Raw genomic sequence first — 18,898 nt, 5'->3', positions numbered from 1 at the left:
AAAGATGGGGGGTGGCAAAAACAGCATAGTCAGGCATAGCGGTACATGCCTATAACCCCAGCACTGCTTCTGCAGAGGCATGAGGATCAGGACTGTAAGGCCAGTCTTGGCTTCAAAGGAAGTTCAAGACTAGCCTTAACACTGTCTCAAAAACAAACCATTAATTTAACACACGAGAGCTAAAATACTCAGTAGTGAAATTCAAAATAGAAAACTATTATAGTTTCAAATATTAAGCAGAATAAAGGTAGATGTTGTGGTGTCTGCCTATATTCCCAACACTTGAGAAGCTGAGGCAGAAGGACTGTTGCAAGTTCAAGGTGAGCCTGAGGAATATAGAAAGAACTAGGCCAGCCAGAGATACTCAGTAAAACCATGTCTGAGGAAAAGCAAAAAAGAAAAAAAAAAAAAAAAAAAGCATAGAGAAGCAAACAAAATACTTTTATTTGAGGCAGACTAGCAACAGACTGAGCCACAGAGCCTATCCTGTATAAACAGTAATGATCTCCTGTCAGAACAGCACCTCAAGTTTTTTTATATAATTTTTCCACATATCACCTGATACACTTCAGAACTGTCTTAACTGTTCTCAGATTTCACCCTTTTAAGTTCAGAGTCTGTTTCACAAATTTGATGAGGGAAAAAATTCTTTTTGAAATCTATATTAGAATTTCACTATATAGGCTAGAGAACAGATGCTTAATCTTTCAGCTATGGATTAGTATATATTTCTACATTAGTTCAAGTCTTCTTTTGCAACTTCAGAAAGTCATTTTTTAATTCTTTCCATAAAGTTGTGGCACAGCACTTAAGATTTAATCTTGAGTGTCCTTATGAGTCAGCATATTTACTACTGCTCTTGTGAGCAGAGTAATTTTCCTGCTACTTTCATAAGTGGTGGTTTCTAGGTATATATAAGCAATGTTCCTTTTATTGTAACTAGCCTTGCTCAACTCTTATTAGTTGTCCCACTTTGTATCTGTCCTCAGGTGAGTCTATCTGGACAGTCCTCACTGGTGCATGCTTGTTTGTTTGCTTTGAGACAGGGCCAGACTGGCTTCAGAATCACAGTCATGCACCTCCACACTTAGATCTTTACTGTTTTAAATACTGGGAAATTTAACATCTTTTTTCCTATTCCTGTATGCTCAGTCCTTTTTTTCCTGCCTTCTGATATTGAGGAGTGAATGAGTGAGTATTCTTTAGGAGAAACAGAACGAACAAGATAAAAAGAAGATGTGTAGGTAAGCGGCAGATACAGAGACTCCGGGATTTGAGAATGTGGTCACATAACGGGGTGCTGACATGTCTGAAATCTGTAGCTCAGGCTGGAGGACTAGGTGGCAGTTGATGCTGCATGCAGCCTGAAGGAGAGCTCTGTCTAGAAGCTTTCAGTTTTGCTCTAAGCTATTTCAAATGACTGAATTAAAGCATACCAACTTCATTGAGAGTAATCTCTACCTTAAGGAAAATGATTGTAAATATCAACCACATCCACAAAATTCCTTCACAGTAACACAGAAATTCATATTTGATTAAATAACTGAGTACATACTACAGCCCTGCCAAGCCATGTATGACATAACTCTAACCACCACAGGGTTTTGTCATGACTAATAAGAGATCTTCTAAAACATCATCCCTACATAAACCTATGTCAACAGACTTTTGATAGTCTTCAATACTATACAGTACCCCCACTGACCTACAATAATTACTCTTCCTATTACTTTGTTTGCTAAGCTTAGTTTTTGGTTTTTTGAAATATAGTCTTGGTACATATCACAGTTAGCCTAGAAATTTCAACCCTCTTTCTACCGTAGCCTCCTGCATGCTGATAATGAAGGCATGTGCTACCATACACGCTCTCATAACTTTTTTAAACACATAATCTGTTATGTTTTTTTTTCTATTTGTTGAGATGTTTTTAGTGTTTTTCTCTTTTCTGAAAAGTTCATTAAGCTGGATATAGTGGTGTACATTTGTAATCCCAGCACTCAAGAAGCAGCAATATAAGGAGATACTGAGTTTGAGGCCAGCAAAGGTTACAGTAAATTCAAGGCTACCTAGACTATAAAACGAGAGACCCAGCCAAGTTGGCAGTGTTCTCATGCTTTTAATCCCAGCAGTCAGGAGGCAGAGGCAGGTGGATCTCTGTGAGTTCAGGGACCAGCCTGGTCTGCAAAGTGAGTTCCACAGCAGTCAGAGCTGTTACACAGGAAAAACCCTGTCTCAAAAAAAAAAACAAAACCAAACAAACAAAAACTAAAAAAGAAAAAGTAAGAGACCCTGTTTCAAACAGTAAGAACCATATCAAACATAGACACGGGGGAGTAGAAGGGAGAGGTGTGTATGTTAAGTGAGGATTCAGGGTCTCATGCATTAGACACATGTTGTATAAGGGAACTACAGCAAGCTTTAGCCCCTTGTTACATAAAGCATTCACTGTTGTTGTATTATTTATACATTATTTATATATTATTTATTCATTGTTGTTGTATATTTAATAATTTTTCAGTACTAGTTTACTTTAATGTTTTACAGGTGGTTTTGATTCAATTTAGTTCCCAAACACAAGCAGGAAGGTTAGAGGAAAGTTCAATAGTTAACTGAAATTTTTCAAACACAAAATAATTTTGTAATGACACCCATATAACCACGACATAAGTTCTGCCCTAACACTGCATAATACTTGCTTTAACGTATATCTATTTCGCTATCTCTCTAGCGATCCATCCATTCATCCATTTTACTTTTGGTAAAAATGTTTGTAACAAATCAGTGCAAACTGTATACATTAAAACAGTTAATGTATACAGTTTAAAGATTTAAACAGTATAAAGATTCCTAAATCTTTCAGCATGGAGTTAAACGTTTTCTAAGCCTGTTACAGAAAACCACATAGAACTAAGTGTACTAATATTGTGCATAAATTATACTTTTGACAATCATATAGCTGTGTAACCTATACACAAGTCAAGATATAAGATGGTAACATTCCTGACAGCTCCCTCATGGCACTTCCTGGTCAAGGCTCACCTTGTTCTCAAGAGAAAACCATATTACATTCTTTTTGAGACAAGATTTCACATAGGATTACAGATATATACCAATACAAATAGCTCTGATTTATTTTCCCATCAAAAAAATTAGTCAGGGGCCAGCAAAATAGCTCAGCAAGGGCACTTACAGCCATACCTGACATGCCCTAGTTCCACGTGGTTGAAAGAGAGAACTGATAGGTAGGTAGAGAGACAGACAGATAAATGCGGGGTTTGGAAGATGGATGGTTCAGAGATTCACATGCTTGTCGAGCAAGCATAACGACCGGAGTTCAGATCTCCAGAGAACCACATTAATGGAAGACAGCCTAGCAGCCACCTGAATTCTCGACCCAGAAGGCAGAGATAATGGATCCCCAGAGCATACTGACTTACAGGACAAGCTACATCCGCCAGCTCTGGGTTTAACTGAGACTCTGCCTCAAAGAATAAGGCAGACGAACAATCAGGGATTATTCCCATCGTTCACACAGGGCCTCCACATGCATGCTCACACACGGACATGTTCACACAGCCTCATACTTACACTCAAGTACACATGTACTCATTTGCATGCAAAAAACATGAATACATACACATGCACACCACACACAAAAAAAGTGGAAAAAATAAGTAGGTAAACAAAATTTAAATTTTTAATGAATTAAGTGAATAATATGTGCTACCAGCATGGTAGCACACATCTGAAATTCCCACACTGTGGAGGCAGGCTCAGGGTTGCCACAAGTTCAAGGCCAGTTGGACCTAGGAAGAAAAGAAGGAAGGAAGGAAGAAAGAAAGAAAAATAGGAAGTTAGTTAACTAGAAAGAAAGTTCACTAATACTAATTAGATGCCAAAAGTTAAATTTCAGCAATAACTGCTACAAACTTTTGAGACACATTGTGTTTGATAGATATGTAGTAAAACATTTACCAATATTACCCAGTCACTCAACTTTAATTTGGACAGAAGGTAATATTCACACAGTTCAAAGTTCAAAACACACAGAAAAGGATACACAGTAGAGTCCAGACTGACTGTGCTCATCGTCTAGCCAGAGAGGAAAAACAAACACCGCTGAAATATAGTCCAGAGGACATACATATGCCAACTGTTTCCTTGGGACCACAGACTTCTTCATAATAGCAAAATAACATTTTCTTTTGAATTGCAATTACTTTATTTCAAAACTCACAAACAAAAAACATCTGGGAAATGAGATTCATACATGAATGGCTAAAGGAGATCAAATGAACACTAGAATAAAGCATGTCCAAGCAATACACTGAAGCAAAATAAAATATCAGCTATTTATTAGTCCATAAGGCAGTCCTGCCCTACCTATGACCAAAAAAAAAAAAAAAAAATCTGCAGCTGTAGAACAAAGGTTCGGGACTCAGCAACACTAGTACTGAAACAAAACAGCTGCTTACGCATCAAGTCATCCCAAAGACAGCACAGAATGACAGCGGTAGGATTCAAGTGGATGTTTCAGGGATTTACAAAGGAAAACACTAACTTGCCATTACAGGTCTCAAGTAAAACACTCCTTCACACTTTATCCTTCAGGACTGAACTGCCAGTCCTCTGTGAATGAAGGGGAAATGATTCAGACGAGACAACTCCAGTTCTCATTTGTCTTTCCGTCCAGCCACTTCACTAACCTCTCACCTAAGAAGGAAAAGGAAGTACATAAAATACACCTGCCTACAGGGCTTCTGTAAGCTATCAAAGCTCCAGAAGTGGCAAAATTTTTAACCACTCCTATACTCCTAAATGGAGATTCCTAAGAGCCCACCGACTTATTGGCCACTATACTGGCAAATATAAAACCCTCCTCTTAAGATACTGAATTCAAAAGGAGTTGGGAAAAAAATACACAGTTTAAATGGGATCCATGATTCACAACCTGGTTGAGACAACCAGAATTCCTGCAATGTCTCTGGTATTCTAACACTAATATGTTATACTTTTATAGGAATTAATAACAATAAGCTAGAAACGGATCCCTGTGACCCACTTTTGCCCAGCAGCAAACTGGGCAAAACAGTTATGCAATGAAAGCCCTGTCACTATCATCATTACCTTACTTCTTGGTGAAGTCCCAATCTAAGATGATCACATTCTCAGTCACCCATGCAGCAGAACAAGAATGAACATGTGAAACAAATTTGGCCAATGAGATATCGTGCAAAGTCTACTGGGATGTTTTAGTTAAAAACTGTTTTCATGAGAAGGAAAAAAGGAAGAGCGGGATGGGGAAGATGATGAGTAAGACAACAATAAATGTATCTCCTGCATAGGAAGAAACTGTCTTTCTGTCTTCTACTTTATATAATCATAGGGGAGCTGGCATTACAGCCAACTGAGACTCCCAGTCTCATGGGCTGAACAACTAGTAGATTCTTGTACATCCTGTGTGTGTGTGTGTGTGTGTGTGTGTGTGTGTGTGTGTGTGTATACCGATTCATTCTATAAGTTTTGTTACTCTAGAAGATCCTGACTAATACATAGAGTTAACTATGTGAATTTTAAAATTTTTTATATTTTTGCTCTCTTCTATTTGATCTTTTCCTTGCATCACACAGATTAAAAAAAAGGAAAATTTCCTCTCAGGATTTATATAATTTCTTCATTTTATTCTGAAAGAAATTTGAATGAGAAGCAATAATGACTGGTCAATGAACTAAGCATCTGATTTCAGAAGCTGATACTGTACTAATAATTTGCAGGAGATCTAAACACCAATGATTGCATGACATGTTACTCTATTTCCCAAAAGAAAAAATGCCACTGATTAAACTGATATATACTTGATCATCTTGATCATTGAAGTTTGTATTTATACTTATTGAGAGCTCTTTTAAACTTAGTCATATGTTTATGATGTAATAAATTATTTTGTGCAAAATAAACAAATTGGTAAAATGCTCACATTCTGAATCACTTTTTAAATTAAATGTATTCTATGACAGCATCATACATATATGCTATATTCTAACCGGTCACGTTTTATTTGAACACATGTGGTGTGAATGTGAGAGCAGGCGTTGCATGTGCATGAGCACACATGTATAGGAAGGCGAGGAGAACCTCGGGTGTCACTCTTCGGAAGCTATCCACTTTATCTTTTGTCCATTTGGCTAGGCTGGCTGGCCAGGGAGCCCCAGGGGCTTACCTATGTGTGACTGCCCACTGCTAAGATTACAAGTGCACACCGCCTCACCTAGCTTTTTGGATTCTGGAGACTGAACTCAAGAGAGATCCTCTTATCTCAGCCTCCTAAGTGCTGGGATTAAAGACCTAAACCACCACAACCAGCTAAGAATCATGGCCATCAAAGCCCATTGGATACAACATTTCTAGTCCAATCATTATCTGCAACCTTGATGCAAACCAGTAAGTACCAATCTGCCATCATGTGCACTAACAATGACAACTACAGCACAGCCAACTACATCACAATAAAGATGCATCAAGAAAATGTAACAAAAAGTGTTTCTTATAATTGATGAAATACAACTTCCTTTGTCACCCTAAGACTTTCTTCCCAGACTCCAGTTTCAAGTGTAAGAGAAGTTACACCTGCTTGGTGTTTCACATCTCATTTATTTACAGCAAAAAGGGAAACACTGATCTTTCCTTACATACATAAAACACAAGGCTGGGGAAAGCTGTGTAACTTTTACAAGATTACCCAATCAATTAAGAGGCAGAGCTAAGCTGCAACCTCTCAGTTCTACCTTCTAAGGACTTTTCTTGGATTACTTGAGCCATTCACAAAATATAACACAGAGAGACTCATCTCATTGGGGTTTAAACCCTATGTAGTGTACTTGCATAACCAGTCTCCATGGGAAAACAAAACAGCTCAGTGGATGAAAAAAAAAAAAAAAATAAGAAATGGGTTCACAATATACAATTGGCAGGAAAAATACTTCAACAGACAGGACACATGATGAGTTTCTTGAATTAAAGCTTGAGAGACACAGATTTAAAAAAAAAAGACAATGCAGGATTGGTGGGAGGAGGGGGGCTCAGTGGTTAGGAGCACTTGTTAGTCTTTCAGAGGACCCACGTTCAATCCCCGCACCCACAATGGCTAGCAACCGCATCTAACTCTAGTACCAGAAGAGCTAAAGCCCTCATCAGGTATTTGTAGGCATCAGGCACAAATGTGGTGCAGAGACATACATGTCAGCAAATATTCATACATATAATAATGATAAAATAAATAAACTTAAAAAGAACTAAAGCTTGTTTAAAACAGTAAAACTAATGTAAATAGCTGAGCAGTGGTAGTGCACTCAATTAGCCCCGGCATGTGGGATTAAAGGCCAGCCTGATCTACTCAGTGAATTCCAGGACAGCCAGAGCTACACAGAGAAACCCTTTGGGGGGAAAGGGGCCACAATAAAATAACAACACAAAAAAATCAAAAAGAAAACAAAAAAAATTAAAATTAATAAAAAAAAAAATGATGTGTGTGTGTGATGGCACACACCTTAAATCCCAGCACTCAGGAGGCAGAGGCATGAAGATCTCTCTAAATTCAAGGCCAGCCTGGTCTATGGAGCCAGTTCCAGGACAGCCAGGGCTACACAGAGAAACTTGTCTCAGAAAAACAAACAAACAACCCCACACACACAAAAATAAAAAAACAAGTATGATTCCAAAATTCTTCTCTTATCATATGATGATCTCCGAAAAACATTTACTCAAAAAATAGTTTTTATTGGGGTCCCTGTATACTCTAATTTAACATCATATGGACAAACCATTCTAAAAGGAACGAATACAGGCTCTAGTATTTAGAAACTTACTTGGTCTGAGGCCTTGGACAGCAGAAAGGAAAATAAATAAACAACAATAAACTTTTAAAAAGTAAAACAGGCACCAGGTGGTACACACCTTTAATCCCAGCACTTGGTAGGCTGAGGTAGGCAGATTGCTGTGAGTTCTGAGTTTGAGGCCACCCTGATCTACAAGACAAGTTCCAGGACAGCCAGAGCTGTCACACAGAGAAACCCTGTCTCAAAGAATCAACAACAAATAAACACATACACACAGATATGGCTAAATTTAAATAAATAAACAAATAGGGCTGTGAATGGGACAAATGTCTGTAAACCTAGCATTCAAGAGTAAACGTGGAGAATCACTGCAAGCCTGGCCACACAGCAAGTACCAGGCCGGCCCGGACTGTGTGGGGAGACCCAGTCTGAAAACAGCAAAAAGTAGAGTATGCTTGCGCACTGCTGACAGTAAATTTCAACAGGAAATGTATCCGCATGGCATCTCCCCAAAGAATGGAGTGTCCTTGATTAACAACAAATGAGTCCTCTTTTTCTTCTCACACTTCACCCCCACACGAGTTTCCAAATCCACCCCTGAAAGAAATGAGCAGAAGAAAGGGAGGACAGCAAAGGAAAAGACTGTTTCATAATTGGCCTCCTCCCCTCAAATTCCAGATGATAAGAAGGGAGCAGGGTGGGAACTTGCCACAGCTAGCGTAAGATTCTCCTGTTACATCTCATTATATCTTAGGTTTGTCCTTTAGCTTCCTGTAGAATCATGAAAATTCATCTGTTAAACGGGGCATGGTGTGCAGGCCTATAATGCCAGTACTCAGGAGGCAGAGGGCAGGAGGAGCGGGTAAGGTCATCTCCACTACACAGGGAGGCCAGGCCAACCTGGACTTGGAGCGCTGCTCTTTCCTTCCACACTGTGTCACCTACAGAACTCAAGTCATTGGGCTTGGTGGGAAGCATCTTTACCCACTGAGCTATTGCAAAGGCTCATAAGATTCTTTCAAAAAACGAAAACAAAGAAAAATACTCTTACTATCCACTCATTTCTTTATATTAAAAAGAAAACGCCAGACATGCTAACACATACCTAAAATCCTAGCAATTAGGAGGAAAATCAGGATTCTATGAGTTCAAGACCAGCCTGGGCTACAATGCAAGCTCCTATTTCAAAAACAATTAAAAATTTTTTTTTCAGTTGGGGGTTTTATAATATCTGAATAAACTGAAATTCTCTGAAATCCAAAATCTGTTAAGCAGACAATATCTTAAGTGTTCAGCCTGCATTGGAGGGAGAGAGGAAGGAAGAGAACCAGAAGCCTAAATTGGTGTTTTAGCAGGAAATACTGTATTCTGTTACTCTAGAGTAAAGAAACTGCTTTGAAATGCATCTTTCAATGTACCCAAAGTCACCTGCTGCTAATACAGAGCTACTTCTATATTAGCTTAGGAAGACAGACACTCTGAAAAATAAGGTTATCATGACAACTGTAAGTCAGGATTAAAAGAAAATCAAATGAAATTAAAGTTTCCACACTACTCATCAAATAAATTCATAATTATTCAACAATGCGTAACAATAGAAATATACCTACTAATGCATTTACTACAACACAATACATTTAACACGGCATATTAAAAGCCAACACAGTGTGGGGGGGTGGCATACACCTTAATCCTAGAAGAGGAAGGTGGATCTCAGTAAGTTCAAGGGCAACCTGCTCTACAGAGAGTTCCAAGACAGCCGGAGCTAAGACAGAGAAACCTTGTCTTGAAAAACAAAACAAACACACAAAAAAAGATAAAGTCACACATAATCTTACACTTTCTACATGTTTAAAGTGAAAAGGCCCACTCTTTTAAATAAGTTCTCATAAGTCTGAGTTTAGAGAAGTTGGATTTTATATGTCAAAAAGTTGGATCTTAACCGTTTATCATGAACCTCTTCTTTAGCAGTAAAAAAAGCATCTGTACATATGCCTCAAAAATGCAAAAGCAAACAGAGAGAAAAACCTCTTCAGCTGGTATTTCAGTATCTTCAAACGCTCTGAATGGAATTAGCATAGAAAGCCTTTGTTATTGCCACTAAATTTTTAAATATAGATACATATATGTCTGTATATATAGGTATGTATGTGTGTGTGTATATATGTGTATATATGTGTATATATACACATATATGTATATGTATGTATGTATATATATATATATATATATGTATATATATATACACACATATATAGAGAGAGCTGGCCTCAAACTCTTACAAGATCTGCCTGCCTCAGACTACTGAGTGCTGGGATTAAAAACATGTGCTATATATATATATGTGTGTGTGTGTGTGTGTATACATACACGTATATATATATATATATGCATACATACACACACACATATACATATGCATGCTAATTTTGCTACAATGAAGTCCTGAAGGACAGTTTTGGTTTTTTGTTTTTTTTTAAAGGTTTATTTTATGTATATGAGTGCTCTGTTTTCATGCACACCAGAAGAGGGACTCAGATCTCATTGCAGATGGCTGTGAGCCGCCATGCGGGTGCTGGGAACTGAACTCCGGCCCTCTGGAGGAGCAGCCAGGGCTCTTAAGCGGCTGAGCCGTCTCTCCAGCCCTGAAGGACAGTTTTTATAAATGGAGCTATGATAGATTTTCAAGACGATCGTTGCTTGAATGAAGACATACGTGTTGGACCTACAATTTGTTTTAATAAATATTTATTTTGTCTGAGTGTTTTGCCAGATTGTAAATCTGTGTGCCGCATGCATGCTGTCCCTGGAGAGGCCTTCAGAGGGCATCAAATCCCCTAGAACAAGAGTTCCAAACGGCTGTGCGCCGCCACACTGTGCAGGGAATGAAAACAGGGTCTTCTATAACAGCAGTGTGTGTTTTTAACCACTGAGCCATCTCTCCTAATTAGACCTAGTCTAAAGCAGCCTATACAGCATAATTCTACCCAAGACAAATTTTTGTTTTGTTTCATTTTGGTTTTCGAGACTGAGTCTTACCATGTAGCTTTAGCTGGCCGGCCTGGAGCTCCCTATGTAAACAATAGACCAGGCTGGCCTCAAACTCATAGAGATCTGGCTGCCTCAAACTCCTGAGTGCTGGAATTAAAGGCATGTGCCACTATGCCCAGCTCACAAGACAAACCTTGACTTCTACCATTTTAAACCCGCAAATAGCTACTTGTTTATGCTAAGTAAACTTAGAAGCCCATCTACCAGTCTCCTCTCACCTGCATGTAACAGGCAGGCACGTGGAAGCAAAGGACATACTGCAGCAGTCAGTTTTTTCCACCGCATGGGTCTGAGGGATCAAACTCAGGCTGTTACGCTTAGCAGCAAGTGACTCTATCTGCTGAGCCAACTGACAAACCCACAGTGAAGTGGAGAGGGTTTTTTTAAGATTTATTTATTTGATGTGTATTAGCATGTTCCCTGCATGTATGTGTGTTTATCACATGCATGCAGTACCATGAGTCAGAGTTCACTGGGTTTCCTGGGACTCAAGCCCCAGATTGTTGTAAGCCACTGTGTGGGTGCTGGAAACCAAAGCCGGTCCTATGCAAGACTGGCAAGTACTCTTAGCTGAGCCAACTCTCCAGCCCTTCATTTGTTTTTCGAAGATGAACAACTTGTCTTGCTTATCTGAAATATTCTATAGGCTTTAGTAACTTTGTGAGCAAAATAAAAACAATCACATCTCACCTCTTCTTGTGGAAATGAAACACTTCTGTAAAATGCATTATTTGGTTTTATTTTTAAAGAAGAGAGTGTGTGTGTGTGTGTGTGTGTGTGTGTGTGTGTGCGCGCGCGCGCTGCCTAGATGTATGGACATCACATGCACGATGGAGCCACAACAGCCAGAGAGGGGGTCAGATCCACAGGCCTGGAGCTACCAAAGGTTATAATCCATTGTCCTGGTGCTGAGAATGGAACACAGGTCCTCGGCAACAACACCCAGCGCTCTTAGTCACTAAACCATCTCTCCAGCCCCCGGTTTTTTGTTTGTTCGTTCATTTGTTTGTTTGTTTTTGAAAGGTTTTAACAGTGTGGCTCAGGCTCCATCCATATGGATTTGTCTGGCTGTTTAGGATTTTAAATCTCCTGGGTTTTTTGTTTGTTTGTTTTGAACTACTCACTGAGTAGCCCAGGATGACTTTGAACACCTTCAATCCTTCCTTAATTTTTCAAGTGCTGAGATCACAGATACGTGCTACCATGCCCAGCTCTTAAAAATGTTTATCTTGTTTCTTGAGTTTTTTTTGGTTTTGGTTTTATTTGAAACAGTGTCTCACTGTGTAGCCCCAGCTGACCTAAAACTACTCTGTAGACCAAGCTGGCCTCAAATTCAGAGATCTCCTGCTTCTGCCTCCCAAGTACTAGGCTTAGAGGCATGATATGTTATACCATGCCTGGCTTTAAATGTATAAAAGGTATTATATGTGTGTGTGTTTGTTTGTTTGTTTGTTTGTTTTGAGACAGGGTCTCTCTACATAACCCTGGCTAACCTGTAACTAACTATGTAGACCAGGGTGTCCTCAAACTCACAGAGATCTGCCTTTAACGGTCAGGATTAAAGGAATGTACCACCATGCCCAGCTTAAAATGTATTCTTAAGGACACTCATTGACATAGCTACCATACTCTTGGTATAGTTATTTCCACAGAGGGAATATAGAGCTTTTCGTATTACATGAAACCATAGAAAAGTTTTGGCACTTCTGTTTGTCCTACGTATAGAAGGAAGTTTGTTGGAGGTTTGTCTGATGCATGTTACCAGCCCTAAGGATCTGGGTACAGCTATCCTTGTGTAAACCTACCTGACTGGCTAGTTAAATGGCTTATACCTGGGCAAGGCAGATTAGAGTAGGCGTGGCTAAGGTCCCGGGCTTGAGAATCACTGGAAACAGACTGATGGAAGAGAGAAGGAAGGAGGATGCCACGGTGGGTTAGTGTGGAGAAAAGCAAAACAAAACACATGGGCTGAGAGGAAGGACGCCAATAATGGTATGAAAAATCCTAGATGAAAAATACAAGCAAGGACCATGGGATTATGGATGGAAGGTAGAAGAAATGAGAAGGCTTAAGGTGGATGGCATTGGATGGGGGCTGAGAGAGGGATGGTGAGGATACTGAGACAGCATAGGTAAAATATCTACCTGGCCCAAGGTAATAAGGCAATTATAAACCCTAAAAGGTGTATGTATCTTATTATTTGTGATAGTGGGTTATATAATACTGCCATGATAATCTTAGGGCTAATAATAAATATTATATAGCACAACACTCATTTTTTAAAATTTTCTACAACAAATGACACCAATATGTAGCCATATCTGGTGACACATGTCATAACCACCTTATTTCACAAAATGTGTCAAACCAAAAGCATCTTTGAACCAGGGAGGACAAGAATTAAATCTCTTACATCAAACATAGAGACAGAGAGTGAAAAAAGACTGCACTGATTCCTTAAAAATATTCTGCTAATGCCTGATACACAGCCAAACTCTACATTTATATTTTTTATTTATTTGGTTGGTTGGTTTTAGTTTTTGGTTTTTTGAAACAGGGTCTCAGTAGCCCAACCTGGTCTGAAATTCACTAAATAGCCCAAGGTGGCCGCAGACTCATGGCAATTCATCTGCGTCAGCCTCCCAAGTACTAGGATTATACATATAAACCACCAGCCCAATACACCTTACATATATAAGAGATATACTTTATATCAAATAGCACAGTAATGGGAATGTGCAAAATGAAGATCAGAGCTCAGATCTCCAGCACACATGTAAAAGGAAGATGTGGTGGTGCTTGCCTAGAAAGTGACAAACAAGGGGAGGACCTCTGGCGTCTGCTCCAGGCTCTGTGCGAGACTCTGATCATAAGATGCAGAGGGCTAAGGAGGTGGCTCAGTGGCTGGAGCGCCTGCCCAGCATGAGGACTAGAGCTCAGGTTCCCCAACACCCACATAAAAAAGCCAAGCAGGCAATGGCAGCTTGCCTGTAATCCCAGAGACAGAGGATCCCTGTGGCAAGCTGATTAATTAGACTAGCCTAATTGGTCTTGGGGGGTCATCAAGAGAACCTGCCTGTCAGAAAATAAAATGGGAATGTCTGAGAAAGACATCTGACAACCACCTCTGGCCCTTTTACACACACACACACACACACACACACACACACGATGGAAAACAACAGAAGAAAATACCCAACATCAACCCTTCTCTCCTGCATTGGCACACACACGGGTGAGCTCATGCACACTGTGGTGGTCTGGTAAGAATGCCCCCCCATAGTTTCACATATCTGAATGCTTAGTCAACAGGAAATGGTACTACTTAGGAGGGATAGTAGGTCTGGCCTTGTTGAAGAGGTTTAGTCCATTGTCATCATGGTGGGGAGCGTGATGGCATGCAGGCAGACATAGTTCTGGAGAAGTTACTCCGAGTTCAACATCTGGATCCACAGGATCAGTATCACCTTAGCTTAATGTATGTTACATCTGTATGTACTGTCTTTTGATCTTCATAACCTTTATGAATGAAAGGCTCTATTGCTCCAATTTATGTGAGGAAACGGAAGTTAAGAAAAGACTAAGTTGGTTCTCAAAAGTCAGCATGGCTAATAGGTAAAAGAGTTTGGACAGAGATTCAAGACCGAAGGACTCCAATGTCCAGACTCTTGACCACAGCTCTTGCACTACAAGCAATAGGAGAAAAGAGTGTATTTGGGAAACTCTTAGCCGATACCATAAACGGATCTTCATGACCACATGCCCTATTCAAGATATTCTTACCCACTAACCTTTCTTTCCTAAATTCCTTCTGAAAATCATTACTTCTTTCAGCTAGAGATGTCTACTGAAACAGGTACTCTTAACAGATGTCTAAAGCTGAATTTTTAACCATATCAAGTTTTAGTACCTTGCAGAGGCATTTTCTTTTTAATCAAAAAATGTACTTTGTAGCAGCTGTGTCTGTGTAATCCAGTGATATAGCACATTCTTGGTGTATACAAGGCCTTGGGGTTCAATGCCCAATACCATTTAAAACATACAGCCTCATCTGGCCATGAGGCATAGAAGAAAACAAAACAGAAAGACAGAGAAAGACAAACAAGAGGCTGGAGAAGTGGCTCAGTGGTTAAGTGCACTTCCTGATCTTCTAGAAAACCTGGGCTCAGTTCCCAGCACCCATATCAAAATGCTTGCAACTGCGTGAAACTCTAGCTCCTGGAGATTCAACACCCTTTTCTGGTCTCCACATGTATCTATGCACACATGGCATATACACACAAAGATACACACGTATATACATAAAATCTAAAAATTATTTTAAAAGAGAAATTCAGAATTGAAATAGAGCACTTTCTAGTCAGAAGGGCAATCCCGGTCTATTCAAAATGAATGAAAGTATGTTTACATACCTTAGAAATCCTAAAACAACAAACAAACAAACAGCTACACAGAAGAAATGCTCATAAAAAGTGTCTAAATTAAGCATGAGGGGGTAACTCTTTAAAATCCTTCAGACATAAACAGCTTAGCTTTCCAAAACATATATAATTCTATTCTAATACAAAAAAACAGGATGTTAGGATATTATGGGAAAAATAGCCAACTGAGGGTTTATAGATTTAATTCCAATTTGATAACTAATATAAAAGTAAAAACTGGAGCTGCTCTATTTGATATGCAAATTATCTTTTATCCTTTAAAAAAAATTTGTTGAACTGTCAGTTTATACTACAAGACTATTAAATAAGTGGCAGGCCAGGAATGGTGGTGCACAACTTTAGTCCCAGCACTGGGAGGCAGAGGAAAGGGGCTCTCTGGGAGATCCAGGCCTGTCTGGTCCACACGGTGAGTTCCAGAGCAACCAAGACTACAAAAAAAAAAAAAAAAAAAAAAAAAAAGAAAGAAAGAAAAGAAAAAGAAAGACAGAAAAGGAAAAAAAAGAAAGAGGAGAGCAGCAGAAAGAAAGAAAAGGAGGGAGGGAGGGAGGGAGAAATGGGGGAAGGGGGGAGGGAGAGAGAGAAGGAGGGAAGGAGGAAGGGGAGAGAGACAGGCAGAGGCACTTTCTTTAATAAAATAATCCCAGCTGGGTGGTAGTGTACACTTTTAATCCCAGCAGAAGGCACAGGCAGGTGGATATCTTAGCTGAAAGCAAGCCCAGTCTACAGGACAGCCAAGGCTACACAAAGAAACCTTATCTCAAAAAAACAAAAATATACAAGTAATTCCTACTTTCTGCTCATTTTTACAATATTCTCTTTTTTTTGTATGTGTGTGTTTTTTTTTTAAAACAGGGTTCCTTATGTAGCCCAGATGGCCCAGAACTTGTGTTCCTCCTATCTTACTCTCCAGAGTGTTGGGATTATTGGAATTCCAGGTACATGCCACCATGTCCATCTTACTATTCTGTTATAATGTTCATTTTCACAATGTCAGCGCAAGGTCTTATCTATTCAGAGTTCCCTGAGTACAGGTAGCATTAGTAAAACATGACATAGAGTTTGCACTAAATTGCACATTCAAAGACAAAGTTACACTTGTCATGTTTTAACAATGGCACTACCCTAGCATCATCTGGGGCAACTGGCTCACCCCAGATATTAACCATGACCTGCAAGTGTCAGCTGAAAAGTCTGTGTCGAACTGTTAAAGCCAATAAATAACTTACAATTCAATGACAAGGTGTAAGACTTTCCAGCTGAGTGACTTCAAACTGACTGTATGCGCACACCAAGCTAATGCCTGCACTGTGTTAGCTCAGTTCTAACTTCCAGCTGAATCAAAATCCTACAGTCTCCACAGTCTGAAAGCAGGAAATCCAAACGGAAATTCCATCATCAGATCCTGGGGCTTGGCGTCTCAAAGGTCCTGGGCGGCAGATACAGAAGTTCTTTACTGTAATCTTACCTCATATCTTCAAGTAAATCACACTCTGCTTGATGCTTGGCTTGAAGTTTTGTCATCTGCTCACCTTGAATGTTTTTCAGCTCTTGTGTAACTTTCACCTGAAACACAGCATGCATTCATGAAGGCTCTTACTACAATCTGAACAAGAAAAATTAAAGATTACAGTATTTGTTAGAATATATACTTCCAGTTTTCCTCTCCCTAAAGACCAAAAAGTTTATATTTGCCACCTAGTTTTATTACTTAACTATGTTTGATGGAAAAAAAAAAATTGGCCAAGGAATCTAAAGCAGAGGCTCAATAAAAATTCACAAATATAAAAATTACAGTTTAAAGGGGTACAAACTATCATTCTGTCTTCTTTCTTCCCAAAGATACAGACATTAACCACCAGGCGCAGTGAGCGCAGATGAAAGACAGCATAACAGTACCCAATACCTAGCGACTGAAATCTACAGTCATGAAATAATATGCATAAATAAACCACATAAAAAATTCCATAATGGCTGCAAGAAAGCACAGGTCTCAGAATGACACACTCCACTCTGACAGCGAATCGAACCATAATCTTTCTCACAAAGGAAAACGCGAAAGTGACCATCCAGCATATGCAAGGCTTTTAAACTAGCCCAGGAAGCCAAGGCCAGGTGGCAGCCCACTTCAAACAGCAAGAACCGCCAAAGCCAGCTGGCTGGAGCCACCCCGGCCAGGCCAGACCAGACCCGGGAGTTGCAATTGGTTTGTGATTATGGTGGAATCCTGACCAGCGCAAAGCTACATGTGGAGGTGGATTACACGTGCAAGGGAAAGAAGGTGGGGGAACGAGTTAACTGGAGAAATTCGGATTCAGAAAGGAAAAGAAAGGAAACAGAAATGATTAGCTACTCATAGGGCAAATGTCGGCCCACAAAGGGAGGATATAACTGTCTCCACGCACTGCTCGGAGTAGATACCTAGTATCCATCTAAAGGATTAAAAAGACAAGGACACAGCCTTGGTTAGCCGTGGAGGAAGGTGGCGAAGGGCGCAGCGGGGAGGCTGCTGGCATGCCCAGGAGCACCGGTCACTGCCACCCAGGCCTCCCAAACCCTAACCGTAGCTCTCCAGCCACTCATCGCCAGGGTCTGGCTTTCCCACTGGAAGCGACACTGTTTCTTCCCCTGGCCCGAGGCGGGGCAAAAGCTGGGGGGGGGGGGGGGGGTGGGGGGGGGGGAGCAGGACCCGTCAGTCCTTAATTCGCCCTCCCTTGGGGTGGGAGGGCGGAGACCGTTCCAACTTCTTTTCGGCAGCCCCGTGGGAAAAACAGGCCAAATCTTGGGGCTAGACTCGAAACAAATCCCTTCGCCAATCTGCCAGTGGGTGGGGTGCCGCCAAGCGACCGGGGCGCTCGAACCCTGGGCGGACTAAACAATCCCCCACGCCCCGGGCTCCGCAGGTCCGCAGGGGCTCCCCGGCTCCCCTCCGTGCAGCTCGGAGGACGCACTCCGCACTGGGCAGCACTGCCGTGCAGACACACACACACACACACACACAAACACGCACGCCCGAAAAACTCCAGCGAATGCGTGGGGGCGGGGAGGGAGGCGGCGTCCCCCGTGGTACACGGGACGGGCACCGGCCGCCCCTCCGTCGGGAAGACACCCCACGCACGCGAACCCCTGCCCGGAGCGGGCGGCAACTCGGTGACAAGCCGAGAGGCGAGAGCGGTCACGGCCCCTTGCGGGAAGGGGGAGGGGGCGCGGCGGGCGCCCCAGCCGCCTTCTTTGTACGCGCCAGCACCCCCCGAGCCTCCAAGGCCCCCTCCGGCTGCGCCCTCACCTTCCTCGGCGGCGGCTGCATGATGCTGAAGGGACATCAATCCTCCGCCCACCCCCGACGGCGGCGACTCAAGCACGGCGAGCGCGAGGAGGGCAGGAGGACAGGGCCGGCCCGGCGAGGCAGGGCGCGCTCGCGCGTGTGTGAAAGGAGAGCCCAGGAGGAGGAGGAGGAGGAGGAGGAGGAAGCGCCCCGGAGGCTGCGGGCGGGCGGCCGGAGCGCTCGGTCGCGGCGAGTGCGCAGGGAGGAGGAGGAGCGCGGGGAGGCCTGGGGCCCGGGCGGCCGGGGGG

The 18,898-nt window shown here is 41.4% G+C and overlaps 1 protein-coding gene across 2 annotated transcripts in view; it reads right to left on the bottom strand.

Annotated features, from left to right (window-relative positions):
* The window catches only part of Fchsd2 (FCH and double SH3 domains 2), a 164,668-nt gene extending 145,786 nt beyond the window's left edge, over positions 1-18,882 (bottom strand). For both annotated transcript variants that reach the window (XM_055623198.1, XM_055623199.1), the window contains exons 1-2: positions 18,612-18,882; positions 16,794-16,891 (exon numbers count right to left, since the gene is read on the bottom strand). In XM_055623198.1, the coding sequence (XP_055479173.1) occupies positions 16,794-16,891; positions 18,612-18,632 (119 nt within the window). In that variant the 5' untranslated portion in view covers positions 18,633-18,882. The remainder of the gene's footprint in view (positions 1-16,793; positions 16,892-18,611) is intronic.
* Positions 18,883-18,898: the final 16 nt, after the last annotated feature.

The sequence above is a fragment of the Psammomys obesus genome, unplaced genomic scaffold (assembly GCF_907164565.1).
Source record: "Psammomys obesus unplaced genomic scaffold, mPsaObe1.curated_primary_1811, whole genome shotgun sequence".
NCBI classification, from domain to species: Eukaryota; Metazoa; Chordata; class Mammalia; order Rodentia; family Muridae; genus Psammomys; species Psammomys obesus.
This window is presented reverse-complemented; position numbering and strand designations above follow the sequence as displayed.